At 40.7% G+C, this 21774-nt stretch overlaps 1 protein-coding gene across 2 annotated transcripts in view; it reads right to left on the bottom strand.

Moving 5' to 3' along the window:
* INPP5K (inositol polyphosphate-5-phosphatase K) overlaps positions 1 to 17375 on the bottom strand; it is a 40834-nt gene extending 23459 nt beyond the window's left edge. The window contains exons 1-2 of one of the 2 annotated variants that reach the window (XM_075196718.1): positions 17256 to 17375; positions 10692 to 10761 (exon numbers count right to left, since the gene is read on the bottom strand). In XM_075196718.1, coding sequence (XP_075052819.1) covers positions 10692 to 10753 — 62 coding nt within the window. In that variant the 5' untranslated portion in view covers positions 10754 to 10761; positions 17256 to 17375. Of the gene's footprint in view, positions 1 to 10691; positions 10762 to 17124; positions 17226 to 17255 lie in introns of those variants that run through there. The other variant, XM_075196719.1, reaches the window with a different exon arrangement.
* Between the last annotated feature and the right edge of the window lie 4399 nt (positions 17376 to 21774).

Below are 21774 nucleotides of genomic sequence, written 5' to 3'. Positions count from 1 at the left end.
CCTCATAGAAATTACAACGCTGTAAGTTATTGTGTATCTGAGGACTCTTCTTCTCCCAATCTGAAACGGAGGGTAATGCACTGTCGCCATGTGCAAACAAAAACACATATAAAGGAATACAGGTTCTTGCCTAAACCAAAAGTATTTCTATTCTGCCACATACAGGGGCACTTTCTTTTCCCACTACACACTTAAACAAAGTACCACCTCTTTCTCTCAGATATTCAATGGAACCATTGCTCTCCTGGCACGGTCCCACCATCCTCACCACAGAAGGTCCTGCCACCATGGGTATATTGTGTCTACCACACACATCATGATATTACCGCTCTCCAAACCTAAGAGGCTATGTACATTTGAAGTAGACTTCTTGGCAATTTCTGATGCTAATCCAATTAAATGCAGAACTGCATAATTTACTAATTTGAGGCCAATTCAATTAAATGTTGCAGGTAAACTGGTTAAGTTACACATCGCCTTGCAAACCACACAGAAGGCACTTCTACCTCCCACCAGCACGCACAAGACAATTACATACACCCCCTCCTTTCCCTGCAGACCCTGTCACAGTGCCAAATATATATGTACCCTAACACAAGCACAGTGAAAAGTATAGTGAACAGTATACAGAAGCATATAAACCTGGCATCTTTGAAAGCTCTGTACCAACATAATTTAACATGGCATTAACGACTGACTCAACATCTGTGTTGCTTTAATCTTTTTTTAAAATGTAATGATCTCTCAATGCTAAGCCATCAAGCCTCCTTCTCAAACACTACTACAGGGGAAATGCAAGAGGATGTCAGGATTTTCCCGGAGGAAACAGGACTGCAGCAATTATTTTGGTACTTTGAAATTAAGGGAACATCTGCAGGTCAAATATGTTTATCTGTTTTTAGTGCCCAAAAAACTGGTTGCAGCATTATAAGATTTCCATCATAGAATGAAATGTGTGTCCGATGCAGAATACAAAAGCCTGATGTCTGCTGGGAAACACAAAAGACTGCAGAGATATAAGACTGGCAGAATGAAAGAGATAAGAATTCTATGGAAGACAATCAAAATCAAAATTAACATATCAGGCACCTTTCCAAAATACAAACCTATTTATATATATATATATATATATATATATATATATATATATATATATATATATATATATATATATATATATATATATATATATATATATACATATATATATTGTATTATATTATATAACTCTGTATACCTCCATGATGGACCGATCGACCTATATATAAAATGTAGTTTATATAAAAGATCTATATAGGTTTCAGGAAGCAAAACTCCTTTATTAATTTTTTCCCTATGCACCACATACTTTCTGCCATTAACACTATCGACGTACAGTCTCCGAGTCTGAAATAAGGGGAAGACAGAAGAGGGGGCACTGCCACGGGGGTGTGGGGAAAACAGACAAGGGCACCTGTTATGAGGCCTGCTCAGGTCCAGAGACAGCAGTGGTATCGTCTGTCTAGTGTATGTATCCAGCCAGCCTGTGACTAAAATACCATGAGGGGTAGGGGAAGCTGAGCGCGGGTCTCCTCTCCTACACTGGACTCTCCAGCAGTACTTACCGTGCTGCATTGTCCAGGCAAGGAGAGGTCAGCTGCACTACACTATACAAGCCAGGTGGGAGGAGATATGGGAGTGTGGTAGTGAGAGATGGTGGGGGTCATACATGACAAGGGGGGTGGGGGAATGGTCAGAGATCATATATGACAAAACACAGGGTTTATTGATGGTGATGGAATCTTTTTTTCTTAGGGGTAAGAGGAGGGAGGTGTGGGAGTCGCAGGGCACTGTGTTATGGTCCTGCCCCACTAGCATGAAGTGTCCATGCAGTCCAAGCAGGAATATAACTTGCAGCTGGTTAGTGAACATCGTAAAAAGATATCCCACACTCTACAACATCGAAATCAAAATAAAGGACCAAAGAGCGGAAATGCAAGGCTAGCAGGGCCACATGTGGCCCCATGTCCCCCAGTCAGGGCCATAACTAGGGCTGTATGATAGGGGCGACCGCCCAGAACGCAATGCTGAAGGGGGGCGCAGTTTATGAATATTTTAGGTTCATTTGCTTAAAATTGAGGTCCAGGCAGCAGAATTTTTTTTCTCGCCCCATGACCTAAATTTTTAAGTTACCCCCAGTTTACCTCCACTCAACTTTGCAAACTCATTCACTGTCAGGCAGTTGTGGCCATTGCAGATCATTGGGAATTTCTATACATTGCATAGGTCGGCACATATCAGATATGTTGAGACATAGGGGTCTATTTATGACCCTTCGTTTTTGCCTGTAGAAACTTTTCAATCCTCATCGCATAGATGCGGATTGAAAAGTTTCTCATAGGTATTAAAAATCAACACAGGAACAGCCATTCCGAAAAACGGCTGCTCCTGTGAAGTCTTACACTTACCTAACACTGGATTCTTCTCTTTTCCTCCCTCTGCGGTGCCGATCGTCCCTCTTTCAATCCCTGTGCGCATGCGCCGACCAGTAAACTCGGGCATGCGCACAGAGATCCCTGTCTGCAGGAACCTGAGGCATGTGATGGAGGGATCATGTGATCCCTCCACACATGCGCTGTGCAGCTCTGCTCTGACGAGCAGAGCTGTTTTCAGTGTAAAGTTTCACTTATGTTAATGTACGCCAGCTTCAGATGGCGTACATTAACAAGTAAACAAAGAGAAATACTTCACCTGCCACACTTTAATACATAGCGGTACTGAGCACTCCCCATACATTGTTATGGGGAGTGCTCAGAAAAACGCTAATGGGTGCAAAGCAGCAGATATCTCCGATAGATTAATACATAAGGATTTTAGCGGTAAAGCCCCGAAAATGTTGTTTTCGGGGCTTTACAAGGGGGGAAAACTTTAATAAATAGACCCCATAGGGAGAACAAGGACCCTGGGATTTGAACCCACATGACAGGCATTCCAGCAGGAATTGGGACAGTTGAAGGGTGGTGGTTATGTCAACTGGGTGATGGGAGTTGTGGAAAATGACAATGATAATATGCAGTTTATGCACTCCTTTACTGAGCATTTCATTGTAACTAACATTAAGTGTGTCTTTCAATCTTCTCCTGATACTTATATGAAAAATAGTTTTCAATCCTTATCGCATTGATAAGGATTGAACTATTTCTCATATTTATTAAAAAAGCAACACAGGAACAGCAGTTCCGAAAAACTGCTGTTCCTGTGAAGTGGAAATCATACTTACCACTGCCTCTTCGGTTGTGAAGCAGCATGCGATGAACGGGGCTCCTCTTCTGACTCCAGTGCGCATGCGCTGAGTGAAACCCTCGGGCATGCGCACAGACATCTCTGCTCTCGCTCTGCAACTATAGTTGCAGAGAGTGAGCGGTGAGTGACAGGGAGGGATCATGTGATCCCTCCACACATGCGATGTCCAGCTCTGCTCTTCGGAGCAGAGCTGACATCACTGAAACTTTTCATTAATGATAATGTACGCCAGCTTCAGCTGACGTACATTATCATGTTTGAAAAGTTAATTACATTCATTGTTAAATAGCGTTACTGAGCACCCCCCATACATTGTTATGGGGAGTGCTCAGTAAAACGATAGGAGATGCAAAGCAGCAGATATCTAGGATATCTGTTGCGATGCTGCTATCATAAATAGAAAATTAGTGTTTTACAGGGGGGAAACCTTTCATAAATAGGCCCCTTAAGCTGTTAACATTCCTGAATACAGCTTTCTAAACCACTGTTTTGTCACAGACAAAGAATAGTAAACAAACATACAGACTCTTGATCTCTGCTTTCCTAATGTAAGTGGATATGTTTACAGGGTGATATTTGCATGATATTTACAAGGGTGAAATTTTGCATACCGTTTCCAGTTACATAGTCAGCATTTATATTGACACAACAATCTGCCAGCTGAAAGAATGTCCTAAACAAGTCCGTAAAATAACTGATCGAGTCAATTGATTCCTAGGGCATCACAGCAGATATCTGAGATATCTGCTGCTGTCCCTGTCTCTTTGAACACAAAAGCAGTCCCCATAGGTTGCAATGGGGACTGCTATTTTGCGCAACTTAACAAGTTCCTACACAGGGCCGGTGCTTCCATTAGGCAACCTTAGGCAGCTGCCTAGGGCGCCGTGCTCTGGGGGGGCGACACTCAAGCCAGATATAATAGTTAACAATGTCCCTTAATGCTAGCGTCAGACGCGGACACGATTAAGATGACTTATTTGCCGTTGGCCGCAGCGCATCTTATGAATTGACCTGGATCAGCAATTGAGTCGGCTGAAGCTTTGCATAGGGTGCCCAGAAACCAAGCACCGGCCCGGTTCCTACAAAATCTTCAGATGCGTTAGGCATTGAAGCCTATGAGGAGAGCATTGGGGTAGAGGGATCTTCTAATCCCTCAATGCATATTACCTGTTCTTCCCTCCGGTTACTATCACAGTGACCATAGAGGACATGTGAGATAGGTGTTTGCAGGAACAGCTGCTTTACGTGACTGCTGTTCCAAAAAACATGTGTGCTGCATATCCTCCCGTTTACCGTCTCTACCCTAAAGACTGTGATGAGACTACACATAAAGTGTTGCTGGTAATACTATCTGTTTCAGGGACAGTGATAAGTTTATTCCAGAAAGTCACATTCTTCAATGTAAAGCTATATCTAGCTAAGGTGCGTGTCAGCAGCTGGATTAGGATCCCTTCAGAAGCTAGTTAGTTATTTTGTTGCTCCAGTGTTTAAGGGGTCTATTTGCCCAGACTCCTCTGCACATGTGCACTGGGAGCCTGAATTTGGGATTCCAGTTAAACGCAAAAAATAAATAAAATTAAATTGTAAACAATAGATTAAAAGAACTCTATTAAAGTTTTCTCTGGCCGCGGACTTTGGTAAATAGCAAGAAGCCCTAAATCCTGCGAAAACCCCCATGTTTAGGGCTTATTTTTCTTTGATAAATAAACAGGTCCTAAGACTGAGACATTACTGTGGACTGTATCAATGTCTTCTGCTATGGTAAGCCAGGATCAAAGATGGCATTACTGTATTCTATTGCCAAGTGAGAGATCCAAGCTTGCATGAACAAGCGATCAACCACTCTTTTATTAATTGTTTCTATTGCAGTGTAATTATACTGCTAGGAGCATCAGAGTTATAATATTAAGGGGTCTATTTACTAATTCAGTGCAGCAACAATCAATGTGCATCAAGCAAATCAAAGCAATGTATAATAAAATACTGTTATAATTTACCATGCCGCGGCTGCTCTAGGAGCCCAGACGAAGACCCCATCTTCCACGAACAGTTTCTGCTATTCACTGGCAGCCTAATACTGCTGGTGCATAGAGGAAGTGCTAAGCACATGCGTATAGCACTTTCAAAGGAGAGGGATCTGGAGAGGCTTCAGCTGGATCCCAGTATAAAGACAGGTAATGCCATCCTGAGTTTAATAAATTGATTAGTGCTGTGTTCCCATAGAGATCTATGGGGACAGTGGTAATCTCCATTAATGGGGATAAGTGGTTTCTCCTGATGTGTTATCTATAACAATTTTACCAATGACTAAACAAACGTGTACACACTATATACGTTTTACATGATTTACCTTCAGATCTGTGCTCTTCAGTGGTCATAACCAACGGCTACAAAGATCATGACTCTGTAAACTCTATGGAAATCCTGATTGTGAGTGTATATACACTTTGTAACGACATTGTTCCATTGCTGAACAAGGTTTTCAGTTCAGTTTGAAAATCTTGATCAATGATGCATAGTTGCCAACATTGGCAGCTTGTGTCCCGGGAGGTCCGGGGGGCAGGTGGGTGTGTGGGGGCGGGGCTCAAAGAATTGTGCTGTCAGCCCCGCCCCAAAAGCTGTCACCACCTTTTTCGACCAATAAAACTAGGGGGCAGGGCCACAATGACGCGTCCATGACGCCAATAAGCCCCACCCCCTCCATTTACTTTCCACTGCCGGCCGGGAATCGGGAGAATTGCAGTCTCTCCTAGGAGTCCGGGAGACTGACCCAGATTTCGGGAGTCTCCCGGATATTCCGGGAGAGTTGGCAAGTATGATGATGTGCTTTAGAACGATAATTGTTCATTGTTCCAGGGTACACACTACTGTGATATAGGGCCAATCAGTTGTTCATTGTCTGATTGGCCCGATAATCGGCTGAAAACACAGTAATGTGTACCCAGCCTAAATCCTTTCTTAAGTAGCAAAAGGTGGTGAAAGAGCCTTTTGCCGGCATTTTGGCTCTTCAACACATGTTAAATAGACTCCTATCTGTTGCATTTCCTTATGAAGGATTCCCAGAATTAGTTAAATTGTGAAGTGTACCGTTAGTGAAACATTATCTGCACACCTATGCAATCTTACTTCAGATGCAAGTTCTGTAACGATTTCACCAAAGACTGAAAGTCCCGATGAGTTTGGAGATTTATGTGTACACACCTACACAATTTACCTTCAGATCTGTGATCTTCATCTATGATAACCATCTGCTGAAAAGATAGTGACTTTGTACACTCTATAGATATCTGCCTACGGTGCTGGTTGTGGGTGCGAACACACTTCCACATTTGCTCAACATCATTCCATCGCTGATCATGATTTATAGGAGAATTAGAAAACCAAATCAACAAGTGCAATGTGTTTTGGTAGGATACAACATGATCGTGGGAGTGTACACAGGCAATATCTGAACGGTCGTGAATCACGTGATCTGCGCGATAATTGCATAGATGTGTAACCAGCTATAATTGTATTTAGTTGTACGGCTCAAAATTGTGTGTCTGATTACACAATTCCTAGCACCACCTTTTTCACCATATTGTTCCCCTATAATAAAAGTGCCAGGCTAGCCTTTCCACTGCTTACCTTTGTGTGTATTATCTGTGATTGGCATGGTCATAGACGCCTATTTAAGTACAATCAAAAGGCAGCAAACACTTTCCTTTTCTGTATTACAAAGACATAGGTAGAAGATAAGGGGTGTATTACAATATGTAACTTTTTTAAGTTTATCTTGCCTAACAATGAACCTAATACAAAAACACAAATGTCATCATTTTTCAGTCAATTTTTTTATTTCTCCCTATTTTTTGAGTTGAGCCTTGGTGGAAGAAGACGTCAACCACTACCTGTGTGAGCCAATTGAGAAGATCTGGGTGGAGGCACTGTAAAGGCATTGGGGAGGGAACTTTCCAACTAATATTCCATACTCCTGGACCAGGACTGCACAGGGGTTACACTTCAATAACATCAATATCTTATCAATTATTGTAGTATTAGCACTTTGAGTAGCACTCTGAATACAACTGACTTGGTCAGTTATTCCATATGTCGTCACACATAACCTATTGGGCGTAGTCGGTACTGGTTTGAAATAATATAAAAACACTCAAAAGTATTGGCGATAATGGTGTTAAACTTTAAACAAAAAAACACAAAAAGGAAAACAAGGCAAAAAGACCTACTACACCAGGAAACCTACAGAATCTGAAATTGGTAGGCCTCATTTAGATAAAGAAGTGGAAGTTGCTCAATCAATTTATAGGCTATAGCAGGTGCTTGAAAGGGTGGGGTTATCCTGAAAGGAACAAACACACAGAGAGATCCCCCAGCACACTGCTATAGCCAGCAACAGATCTGCCATTTCTACTGTAGTTAAAAATGCAAAAGTCTTAGTTGCACACATTTGCAAATGTATGTTAAAGCCACCCGCCACTCCACGGCGCTTTTGCTAATAGGGTGGTCCTAACTCTAAACAATGAGAGTCCCATATATTTTGGCCATACATATGTGTTTTTAAATTGAGAGCTAACTTACCAAAGAGGTACCCCAGAAGCCTCCAAATAGCAATCCAATGTCAGCACTCCCCCTCAGCTACTGACACCAACATGCCTCTCAGACAAATAAAGAAGTGGAAGTTGCTCAATCAATTTATAGGCTATAGCAGGTGCTTGAAAGGGTGGGGTTATCCTGAAAGGAACAAACACAAAGAGAGATCCCCCAGCACACTGCTAAATATATGGGACTCTTATTGTTTAGAGTTAGGACCACCCTATTAGCAAAAGCGCCGTGGAGTGGCGGGTGGCTTTAACATACATCTGCAAATGTGTGCAACTAAGACTTTTGCATTTTTATCTACAGTAGAAATGGCAGATCTGTTGCTGGCTATAGCAGTGTGCTGGGAGATTTCTCTGTAGGCCTCATTTAGGACAGATTCCACAAAAAAAACTTACACATACCATTTAAGTGACCAGCTCCATCATCGGCAAATAACACTATAAGAAAGATGCCAAAGGATACTTAATTCCACAATATGCCCAAATATGTTTTAGGTCACCAAGTTGGACATTTATGAAAACCGATATACATATTTGTTCTAATAAAGTTTAGAACGTGAAAGCAAACATCTGGTTGGTTGGTTTGTCTAGAACAGGGAAATGACTGAATCTTGCTAGGAATATTATACCTTATCTAAAACATCTTATCTAACGACGGGGGAAAAAAAAAGTCACGATCATCATGCCGATTCATGTGTACACACTATACATGATTTAAAAGATTTACCCTCAGATCTGTGCTGTTCATCTGTCATAACCGTCGGCTGAAAAGATCATGACTGTAAACTCTATAGAGAGCGTAATCGGGAGTGCATACACACTGCATGATTGGAAGGTGATTGGAACAAGATTTTTAAACAGTACGACTAATCAAATGAAACGACGATCGGTACTTTGGAATGACTATCGTTCATCATGTAAGTATACACACTAAGGTGTCATTAATGCGACACCTGATAAACGACTGTTTGGCCCGATAATTGGCTGAAAAACCTGTAGTGTGTACCATTGAAATCCCATTTACTAGTTAGTTTTCATTACAAAACGGTTTTATTTACTCTTTTTACCCGCAACTCCTGACAAATAGAGGAGACAGACAGCTCTTGAGAGCTATCCTTAAGGATGAAGGACACTTAGGGGCATATTCAATTGTCGGCGTTTTCGCCGACAATCTCGCGGTCCGAGCATTATTACGGTAATAATGTGCGGAAAAACCATTAACATGGTAATTTTCTCGCTGGATTTCAGTTCGCGGTTCAGGGAGCTGCGAGCTGAAATCCAGCTAACTACTACCGTAATACCGGTAGTAGTTTTTACGCGGCGCGAGAACGGGACAATTGAATATGCCCCTTGGGGTATTACTAAGACAATATGCAGCAGACACATATTTCATTAGTAAACACCAGCAGGTACTGTGTAAAAAACTTTGTCCCAGATTCCATGCTAACACTCTAGTAATTGTAAGCCTCTTCTTGTGATTTCCCACCCTTTGTACCACACGGTAACCCGCTAATGGGGAGCTGAAAAGGAATAGTACAAGAACACAGACATTAATCACACGCCTCAGTTAATACGCTTCTTACACAATTCAACAATGCATTCCACAGCCTTGTGCAGGTCATGCATGAGATGTATTATGTCATCTGCGTATCTGTCAGTTTTCTACAGTGCTGAGAACATGCAGGACAACACAACACAGCCTTTGTCTAGCTAATTATATAAGTCATTGATAAGTGAAAAATATATTAATAGTTATCTAAATTAATTTTTTAGAGGGCATTAGGGAAAGTATTTTGCTGGAAAGCACAGGGAAGGTACACTATTAAAATTTTACCTCAAAATGTATTTATTTGAACAAAACAGTTTATGATATTTCCCAGAATACCTCACAATTCAAGGGCATAATTGTAACATTTAGTGCATGTGTAGAACTGTATTTTTGAGAGAAACATAAGCCATACATTCATAATGCTGAATGGTCTCCCTTAGCACAGGTAGGCGTCTTCTGACTCAGAGCGACAACCAGTTTTTGTGGCCCAATCACAGCAGAGGCGCGTGTTGCCTAAGCCTGCAAGAGAGTACTAGAGTGGCTTGGATAAGCTATTGAGATGTAAGCACCATTGTTTCCAACTATCAATGATTTCCAGGGAACGTTCAAGGTTTTAAGATTTTTCCAGATTTGTTCTTGGAATTTGTGGCCTTGGGATAGGTCTCTGTTTTTCAATATTGACCAAATGTACAGTGCTATTCCTCTTATTCTGTATACTGGATGCAATTATAACCAAGTTCATTAAACGTGTTGTGATGGGGATTGCAGTACACAAAGGTCTGCTGAGCCTGCACCCTGTGTGTGTGTCATATATGCACTATTGCTCGTCAGCAAATTGTCCCTGAAACATTATTTTAAAATGTTGACAACTGTGAAGTACAGCTGTCCATTTTGGTGCTAACTGCTGGAACATAAATAGAAAAAAAGTATTACATGGGAATGTATTGAAACGTGAAGGTCATGAAGTAGGGAAAAAGGTCCAAACTGTGATAAATGTAAATTGTGGGTGTGTAAAATGGGGTAGGGAGGTTTGACTGCAGTGCAAGAAATAAGTATGGATGCCTTAAATGTAACCATTTTAGTATCAAATATTTATTTTTGTTGTAAAACAAATGATATTATAGGTTGAGGAATGCAAACAGTTCTTCAACACTCCACTCTCCTCTGTGATGCCATACAATCTATGGCAAGGAAAGATATTCCATTCTGACAGTCTTCCAGTGAAATGTACCATTTCCAACACCACACAAAAACATAATTACCGAAAGTTCAGCTGACCAGGATCTAACGTCAACAAATCAAGGCACAGATTGTCAGGATCCATTTCCAATCCTAAAAGAGTAGAGATGAAAAACAAATGTAATTCTAGTTGCAAGAAATAATGTGTACAAGTGCCTAAAGAAAACGCTTTACCATCCTTTATTTTGCAAGCCAGAAAAGCATTTAGAGGGACAAAACGGTTCATAGCAGATTTTTGACAGGGCGGGGTTATCCACAAAGGAACAAACACAGAGAAAAATCCCCCAGCACACTGCTATACCCAGCAAAGGAGCTGCCATTTCTACTTGTACATAAAAATGCAGAATTCTCACTTGCTTGTAAGCCACCAGCCACTTCATGTGAGCTTCTGTTACTAGAGTGGTCCTAACTCTAAACAGTGAGAATCCTAATTTTTGGCCCATACATATATGTGTATTTTTAAATTGAGAGCTAACTTACCAAGAGATACCCCTAACTCCTCCAAATACAGTGTTCTCCCCAGCACCTATTTCCCGGGTGCTCCAACCGGCTGTTTTTACTTGTCACCCGGCTCCTGAAGCCCAACAGAGTCTTATTATAATAGAATAAACCATTGTTTCTCCTACTAGAACAGGCACTATGTGAGCACTACAACCAGCAGTGTGTGTTAGACCACTGACCACCAGTCTGACCAGTCCTGGCAGGTGTGGGCAATAGCTTCCAATATTTTTCAATATTATTGCAAAGTATTACAACTGCCACCATCCAGCTACTTCTTAATGCCACCCGGGTCACTGACATTAAACGTGAAACATTTTAAATCTACACTATCCTACTCAGGGCACCATTTCCCAGAGACCAGACTTCTCCGTGCAGCCATTTTCACCAGGGCCCTGTGAGCCAGAGGACCAACCATAAACCATAATTGCCAACTCTCCCGGAATGTCCGGGAGACTCCCGCATTTTGCAAGAGTCTCCTGGACTCCCGGGAGAGCGTGGCAATATCCTGGATCTGCCCACTTGACTAGGAAATGCCCACTGCCTAGTGAAGTGGGCAGAATTAGCTCCCAAACGCCACGATTCCCGGTGAATCGCGGCATTTGGCCCCGCCCCCCGCTGTCAAATGACGCGTTTGCGTCATTGCGTCACGGGGCGGGCCCAAAATGCAGTGCATTTTGGAGCCCCGCCCCCATCACACCCAACTCTCCTGGAAACCAACTTTGTCAAGTTGGTAAGTATGCCATAAACTGCAGTCACAGAGATTGATTGATCCTGCTCACATCGCACATCTGCAGCTATTTTAAAGTAAAATTTTGCTGCTTGCTTTAGATTAGGTTCTAATGCAGTTTTAAACATGGTTTCAACCATTTATTTGTTTTTCTTTTAAATGCAAATTTAATCTTCTTTCCATGGTTTAGTCAGATTACAGGTTTAAACAGTGTACATGTGCAGAATATTATTGGAACAGCTGTGTATCAATACATACATATATCTCTTGACGTGAACACACTTCTGCCCTCGCTGTATATGACACTGTGAAAACACTGTCTAGTTTTAAACAGTGAACGGAGAACTTCTGCGTTTTAATGAAAAATAGTTTGAACCCACTACTAAGTGCCACTTTTCTGGGACTCAAAAAGAGGTGGTTCCCCATAGAATATATTGCATATCTGACAATCAGGTAACCCCAAAAACAGATTCTGGTAGTCTACTTGGAAGTCTGACACACAGGTGCTGCATGCCGACCTAAACATAGTCATAGTGGGTTGATAGCGCTTTCCTCCTGCTAAATAGATATCATTATGAATCAATCAATCAATTCCTGACACACATAAAATACAAAATACAGTGACCAAGCACTGCTAAGACTATATAGACAATAGCAACCCGCTGGAAGATAATTGCCTACTTTTCCCCTTTGCCAATCCTCACTTGACATTCGCATGTCACAGATACCACATGTGTGTTGAGTGTGCACAAGATCTGTCTCAACTGCCTGTCATATCTCAAACTAAAGCTGGGTGCACACTGCAGAAAATGTCTCCCAATGAAAAATCTGTAACGATTAGTTAAAGTCCCGATGATCATGTAGATTTATGTGTTCACACCTACACGATTTACCTTCACATCTGTGCTCCGCATCTCTCAAAACCATCGGCTGAAAAGATTGTGATCTGCCTACACTGCTGGCCGTGAGTACGTACACACTGAAGAATCTGCCCTACATCGCTCCATCGTTGATACTGGTTTTTAGACAGTTTATAAAACCAAACGATACAATAAGCTTTGATATGATAAAATACTATCACGAGAGGGAGTGTACACAATAATGCAATATCGGACCTAACAGTCTTTTATTGTGTGATTGACATGATAATTGGTTGAAAAACCTGTAATGGGTTAAGAGTCGTCACCTTGTGAAGTTAGATACACTATTTGTAATGGTCTTTTATGAACATGAGGGAGAAAAGACTACAAAATATAACTCTCCTCAAATGTTAACCCACTACGGTCACAAAGCGAGTCTGTATAAAGATTTTTTTTTGTTGGAGTCCAATAAATGTACACCATTGTTTAAGGTTCATGTGCAAGGGATTTGATATGCAGATTTTTTTGGTCAGAGGATTAGACAGGGTAACACCAGATTAAAATTTTACTCCCAAGATTTCTCTCCTGATGAACAGTTCAAATCTCCTCACATAAACCATGGAGGATTAGTGATAAGTGATTTACAGTCCTTTCACACGTTCATTCATCAGTCATGGCGATTTAGCCTGAATTCCAGGTCTATAAATATATGTACAGAATGTGTAATTGCTTTATTCCGGGTTATCAAGTGCCGAAATACTACTACAATGTGAGATGATACACCTGCAATCTAGCTTGTATTGCATTGCTAGGTATGCATTAGTCATTATGTTTACCTTTTATAACTATATACAATTTACCATGTGCATTTCTAAACATACATGTGTTGTTATTTGTAGCTGGGGAAATACATAGCAATAACGGGATGTGCTATGGGGAACTAATAGACAGCCTATGAATACATTACTCATCAAAGTCTACTAAATACAAAATAAGCAGACACGACTGATAACATTTTTTTTATTGTATTTATATACATACTTAATTGTCAGCTTGAAGCAAAAATCCCATGAAATAATCATAGCAGGCTCCACTAAGCTATTTCCATCAATAGTCATCCAGATTCATATAAGGTACCAGCTCTGGCCTTTACATCTCTTTAAAGCACTGTAGCTGATTTTCAAGAACATTTTAAGTTGTGCCCCCAGGTATACACAAGGCCTGGTCCCTCTCCTATACCTCTTACAACCATACACTGTCACTGTCACCCACTATGTACTTTTCCAAATGACTTAGAAGTACATCAGGAAGTAATAAGCTTGTAACTACATTGTCTAAAAAGGGTTCTATGTAAAGATGATATAATAGGAGGAGTACAGCATACTTGCCAACTCTCCCGGAATGTCCGGGTGACTCACGCATTTTGTGAGAGTCTCACGGACTCCCGGGAGAGTGTGGCAATCTCCCGGATCTGCCCACTTCCTAGTGAAGTGGACAGAATTAGGTCCCAAACGCCGCGATTCCCGGTGAATTGCGGCGTTTGGCCCCACCCCCTGCTGTTAAATGACGCACATTTTGGAATCCCCGACCCCCATCACGCCCAACTCCCCCAACAGGCTCCCGGAAACCAACTTTCTAAAGTTGGCAAGTATGGAGTACAGACAAGATAATAATTGGGAAGTCATTAATAGGGCTCTGTTTGCCAGGGCACACATTATACGTAGTTACTTGTTGGCTATTCAAAATAGGATATTCTTTGTTTATTTAAGAAGAGTTCATGTTAGCATAATATGAACTCCACTGTAGGAGAAATAGCATTAGCAGTAAAATAACTAGGATTGGCATTAGCAAGCGCACTACCCCAGAGATTTCTATACATACGTGTTTCATGTCTGGCCAGCTAAAATTGCAATAGCATCTAAAAAGGTGACACTTTTACCAAACTTTGCCCGGGTACCCTATTAAAGTTAAGGGGTACTATACATGCAACAGCAATGGGGTCATTTGCATGATCAATGCCTCCAACCCATAACATTTAAAGTGAATTGGCACAGACAGTCTATTAAAACACATAAATGAGAAGTTCTATTAACTAATATTACAATTTCAGCTGAACACAGTACTGAGAAAAGTTACATGTTTTGTGAATTCCCTTTGTGGAAGAATTTCTTTACACATAATCATGTTATCTATGATTCTCTATGTACAATAACCACATTATTGTAGCTTCTTTCTAGCTATGATAATTTTCCCAGCTTTTGATTTTATGTATTACAAATCATGAAAGATACTTGTGGCTGGATCACTTATAAATAACTTATTGTATAAATTTCTTTCAATTAGTGGTGCAGTGCGCGATGTATATCATTGCAACTGTACTAATTTTTGAATTACAAATATATTGATTTCTGATGCAGTTGTGTTGGAGGAAATGTGTTATTGAAAGAAATGAAGAAAGGAAAGCCCAGATAAACTGTGCATGAAGAACATCCCTTCATCCTTCTTCTACCAACAGACTGGGTGGTGAAGTAAGCCCACCCAGTCACAGTACTTGTGTTTTCTACCATGAATTACAAGCTTAGATACATTTCTCCAAATTAGGAGCCAGCAATTTTACAAGAAGAAATCTTGCAGTGCACAGAGCAAGATGTACACAATTGTTAGGATGTACCACACAACTCATTATTCTAGATTGTATCTCAAGTGCCTGATATATTTATCCAGCACTGCCCAGCATGTGCCTGTAGCACACAGGAATAATAGCCAGCATTGCCAAGTATGTGCCTACCTCACAGAAACATAACCCAGCGTTTAATGACCCACTTATGCTGCTTGTAACACCCAGAACCTCTACCCACCAAGTTCCCAGCAGTTGGCTAGAGCAGCAGAAGGGGAGTTTTGTACGTAAACAGCATCATTATTAGTTGCTGCTGTTACATCTGGAAGAATTGAAATCTAAACTGGCTAGGGTGAGTTTGGGGTTGGGACAACTTGCGCAGCTGCCACAAACACACCAGTCCAGCTCCCGCCTCTCAAGGGTGTAAGAATGTGCTCTTAGCACACACAGACCAGGGGTCACCACAGGACTCCAATGCAAGCAGCCTGTCTTAGCTCTCCTTCAGAATTTGGATAGATATTTGTCAATCTTCAGATGTAAGTCTTATGTAACTATCAACGTTTTCCAAAATTTCCTCTTTTCTGGGGAGTATAAATTAAACTCAAAGATTATTTACATTGGGATTGAAATTAAATATAATCAGTGAGTACTAGCACTACCCAACACTGCTTCCTCACTCTTGCTGTATCAAAAAGAGACTGAGTTGGCAAAAACATGGCGAATGACCCAATCTCTGCCAACACGGTCTTTATCCATACAGGGAGAGTACTGACCACTGAACTAACTGCTAGTGGTACAAGGAGAGCAGTAATCTTCTGGGATAGGGTCTAAGATTATATTCCACTCAAAACCATATTTTCTGTTTTGGGTGGAGTTAATCTTTAACATACCTGAGTATACAACAAATTAAAGTACCTGTACTGAGGATTTATTCAAAAAGCGCAGTAAATAAATAGTGTATAAATAAAAATACTGCTGTAAAATTGCATTATATTGGTGTTGATCCAAGTCAGCGAGAGATGAGAAGAAGACTTTCTTAGAAATATAGCAGCATGTAGTGAGCAATTGATTAATTTTTAAAGCAAACAGAGATGATCTGCCATCTAAGGAACGACTTGGCTAACAACACATTGAAATATCATCAACCTCATCATCAACATTTATTTATATAGCGCCAGCAAATTCCATAGCGCTTTACAATTGGAATAATATTTTTTGGGGAGGATTTCAGTCCACCATGTCCTCGTTTAAAACCTAAACTAACATGATATCTGCGGCTTTAGATTAATTTAAATTATAAGTAAAATCTACATTCCTATACGTATGATGTAAAATTATTTGTTACTCCAAGGAATACACACCACATATCTAAATATAATCAGCACTGTCCATAAGACACCTGGAAACACTGCTGACATTCAATCCATGTTACAAACATCAACAGCAGCACTCAGTATACAAAACAGATGAACAGTGGCGACATGACTCATGTTCCTCCTGTCAGTTCACTGAGGTACAGACCTCACTATGAGGAAGCCTGGATTTCAATCATCTTTCTTAAATATACCAGTACAACAAATGTAAATAACACAGCCAAAGGCTATCCTGAAATACTGCTCACTCCACAGACCTTTGGGGACAGTCCATTCATAAAAAAATCAAGCAGACCCTAATACTGTATCAGTATAGAGGGACACAAACAGGTTGCACTGCATTGATAAAGAAACACATGGAAAACACTTATAACCTACCTGTATATACACAAACACATGCAGCAATTAACTACTGTATAATCAACCCACTGAACCCAATAATGCTGTATTTACATAGACACATGTAGACAGCCCATGACATGAACAGAGGCAGGGAAAGGGTTAATTACCAGTCTCCGCTCCGCCCCTGCCAGCTCCAGTACTTCTCCCAAACAACTTTACTCTAGTTTGTTTTGGTTTAGTTGTCCCCTGTCACACTCCCTTCCGTGGGCGTGGTCACATCTGTGTGTATGGGGTCACATGACAGACGCTCATCGCGGTGATTAGGATATCATTCTGATGATTGGCTGATATCAGCCGCAGCCCATGGATAGAGTTTCCACACGTGCCTGCCGTATCGCCGATGTCTCGGCGGCCATCTTTGTCATTGGCAAGAGTAGCTCATTGCTAGTGACGTTTTACATAAATTAGCTGGAGGGTAAGTGCACACTATAGTGAACTATTGTATTTACAGCTGTATCTGCATGCGATATTAGATTCATGTAATATGAAAATAGTCACGCCTCCCGCTTGTAAGCTAACCCAGTGCTCCCTGCATAATTTATTCAAGCAGTCTATGTAATAACATGACTCATCTTCTAGCTCTGAAATGTGTACAGTATGTTTTGCAAATGTGGTTGATTTGTTACTAAGACAACTTCCTTTTACAGATAATTTAACAGCTTAGGTAGTTGTATTTTCTAAGGGCCAGCCTACAATATACCAATTCGAATATGTTCTATACATTTACATTTATTGTACATAAAAGTTGCAATGCATGTGTATAATTAGACTACAATTCAAAAGCCATTACTCGATTTATTATTTGGATGAAGTCCCATTTAACACACATGCCTGACAACTTTAATTTTTCTTTTTATAGTAGGGTTTTCACCAACTGATAATAATTGTGGTAAATTAGTGCAATGTGCAAAGAACAGTGAAAGCATTCCCAGTTGTTCCCAGTTATCATGTGACTCAGACACCAAACTCTACCCACCCACCTGGTTACAGAATATGTATTTTTAGTTGCACTGAAGTAATGTTAAAAATCATAATCTTAAAAGCTATGCTTTCCTCCAGGTTCCAGTTGTTAATTATCAGACTTCACCCCAGTAATCTCCACCTTTTCCTGAAAAGGCACCCCATTCCTAATTGCAATGCTATGAAATAACACACAACATGAGTGCTCATGTTGTGTGTGTGTGTGTGTGTAATATATGTATATATATATATATATATATATATATATATATATATATATATATATGATACATACCAACAAAAATACAGTTGTTGCAAGCACTTGTCCTTACCACTGCATATCTGTGTGTTTCTAGCAAAATAAAGACATGAGGTATTAGCTCATATTTTTTATCAGAACATTTAAGCCTGCACCCCAGCGTCAGAGGTACCTCATTGTATGTAGGTCCTACACGAACATATATGCTTAATTTTGCTAGATATGCACAGATGATAATGACAAGTGCTGACAACAGCTGTCTTTTTGTTTTGTTTGTTACTACAGACATTTTTTTTTAGAGGGAGACAAAATGATCTTCAATATATTTTAAAAAGAACATGATTCTAAGACGGTTAGCTGCAATGTAAAAATGAGATTAAAACACATGGAGCATTGTGGAAATTATAGTACTCCATGTCCATTTACTACTTGCATTACTAAAGTCATGTTATATAATTTTAAAACAAACAAAACCTAATAGCTATACATGTTCACCTTGAACCTCACTTCTGCCATATTATGGATTGCCTCATAACGAAGGAGTCATGGCCACTACCTGGAAATTTGGAAACAATTCTACGAATGAGAAGAGATTCATTACATATAGCCTGGACATTGATGGTATGTAAATGTTTCTGATTCTGAAAAATGGATTAAGTTCTTCCTGCTGGTATATGAGTACCATCCACTGCCACTGTGACATGTGGGAATTGAGCAATGTTAGAAAACTCCTCGATTCCACATCCAATAGCAAATACACTGCTTAAAGAATGATAGAAATGCTCATAGTACTAGTTTGAACACCCAAATGAAAGCAACCTGGGACATTCCTGCCGCTACAACTATTGTGATCTGGAATGATTTGGATACACAGCCAACAATTTAGTTAGCAGTGGTATTGTTCTACGGATGGCAATCAAAGGCTTTAGGTCACTCTGCATGATCTGGTTTGATTTGACTCAGATAGTAGAATGGTTAAAGGGCAGGAGACAGGAGAGCACATTTAATTTGCGTTCAGGTGCAAAATTTGTTTTGTACCATAGAAACCAGTCAGACACTTGCTTTTTTGGCTCTTGTACAAGATAAATAATAGCTATTCACTGATTGGTTGCAGTGGTTCAATGAAAACTTTGCACCTAGTTGAAGTTGGTAGATTAGCCTAGAATGTTGTAGCCAATGGTGTAATTTTAGGTGAAGGGCTGGTAACCTGTAGACTATCTCAGAGCTTAATCCTGGTGTGGCAGGGTGAGAAACTGCTACATCTGAGCAAAGTTTTACCTACTGGAAGTCCCACCCATTCCTCAGAGGGGAGGAATGTCTATTTAAGGGCTCAAATTCAGTCTAGATTTGGCTTGTGTCTGGGTAGGGTGGAAGTCTCACTCACACCTCTCCACTGAAGAAGTCACTATATGCTGAACTTTCTGCATTGTTTTGGTTTGCAGTCCACCTCTATGGCTGTGTTATCCTCACAGTAAAGCTCTTGTGTGATTGCGACTCAAGACTTTGGCTGGTGACTTGTTGTTAACGCACTACATCTGGGTCCTATCTTGTTTACTATATTAATTAGGATTATTGTGGCTTACAAGGGAAAGTAAACTGGCTTCATGCAGAGGACACAAATATTAGTAGCAGGGTTCATTCCCCAAGAAACGGAAAATCAAATGCAAAATGAATGTAGAGAAAATAGCAGAATGGACTATAGTATTGAATTTAAAATTGAATACATCAGAATGTAAAAAAATGCATGTAGGACACAAATCCATACAGATTGGTAATGTAATTTCAACAACAGAGGAAAGGGACCTTTGAGTTATAGTCTCAACTGATATGAAAGTAAGCAGTGTCGATAAGCAGTAGAAAAATCCAACAGAATACTTACTTGTACAGGAAGACATAAGTAGCAGGAAGAGAGAGGTTATATTGCCATATAAATTATAGGTCACTCTTACAACCAAATCTTGAGTACTGTGAATAGTTCTTGGAGGCCCTATCTCCAAAAATACTTATATAAAATAGAGAAAAAATGCAAGTATCTGTAAAACCATTTATGGGGTATCTCATATTTTTGTTGGAGTCCCTGAAAATATCTCCAATTTTATGAATCCTGTTTAGTCTCCACAAACCCACTCATTTGGGGGCTGTAAACTCTCTTGGCTTACCTTTATGCCATAAGCGGATGTGAGAAATCTGGGTAGAACAATCCATCTTTTGACAATATGCCCAAACAGAACATTTTCAGAGACAATTGTAGGACTTGCAGTGAGACTTATCTAGTGAGTAGGCCGAATTTGACACATCCCCCACCACCATGTAGCCAACTATTGTCCATGTGCCACTATTGCAAGGCAGACAAAGCTATTCACAATCTCCTTCCTCTGATAGATTACTTCTTTGTGCAAACCATGTCCATCCCATGCCACATTACTTGATCTGGCCATGCACCCATTTTTTGTATTCAGTTTCTCTTGAGGTGTCCAACAAACCAGGAATTAGAAGCTTAATACATCCCTCATTCAAAATCCAGTAATACAATCCAAGTTGTGTGACACTCTGTCAGACTAATACACTGAATTACACTCTCAATTACCTAATAAAGTTTGGGAAGCTCAAACATGTCTCCTGAGAGGCAGGGCCGGACTGGCCCTTTGGAACTTCTGGCATTTGCCAGAAGGGCCGATAGCTGCATGGGCCGGTCCGGCTCCCTGCGCTTCCGAGTCCCGCTGCTTTTATTATCGCGTGGCCGCATGAAGTGACGTCATGCGCAGCCGCGTAGGAGCCATCGGGATGCGTGGTCTGTTGAGGGCGTAGAGTGCTGAGGTAAGTTGGTGTTCTCAATGGGTCTCTATTCTTTTTCTTTGCATTCCGTTCGGGGAATAGAGAAAATGGTGCAGGGGGGATAGTGACAGGTACTGCAGGGGAGGAGGAGAGTAAGTAAAAATGACAGCACGGGGCGTGGAAGGGGGGGGGGCTTAAGTGAAAATGACTGCGGGGAGGGGGGGTTGAAAATGTCTGCAGGGGGGGAACAAAGTGAAAATGACTGCGGGGAGGGAGTGAAAATGTCTTCAGGGGGGTTTGTACGAGTGGGTAAAAATGACTGCAGGGGGGGGGGGGGCAATGGCTGTAGGAGGGGGGAATAAAAATGGCCAACGTGTGGGGGACAGTATATTACTATAATGTGTAAGGGGGGACAGTATATGTATATACTGTGCGAGGGAAGGGGGGTCTTAATATAATGTGGGAGGTAGGCTATTAATCTAATTGCAGGTAGGGGCTAATTATTGGGTGCTATTTTATTTGTGGGGTGATGGTGGGGCAATTTAATTTAATTTAATAGTGGAGCCTATCAATTTAAAATGGGGTTATTGGACCTTTAGTTTAATGCTGGGGTGGTTTGGGAGCTATAAATT

This window comes from Mixophyes fleayi, chromosome 2 (assembly GCF_038048845.1).
Source record: "Mixophyes fleayi isolate aMixFle1 chromosome 2, aMixFle1.hap1, whole genome shotgun sequence".
NCBI classification, from domain to species: Eukaryota; Metazoa; Chordata; class Amphibia; order Anura; family Limnodynastidae; genus Mixophyes; species Mixophyes fleayi.
Note: the sequence above shows the minus strand (reverse complement) of the source record. Positions and strands in the feature narration are given on the sequence as shown.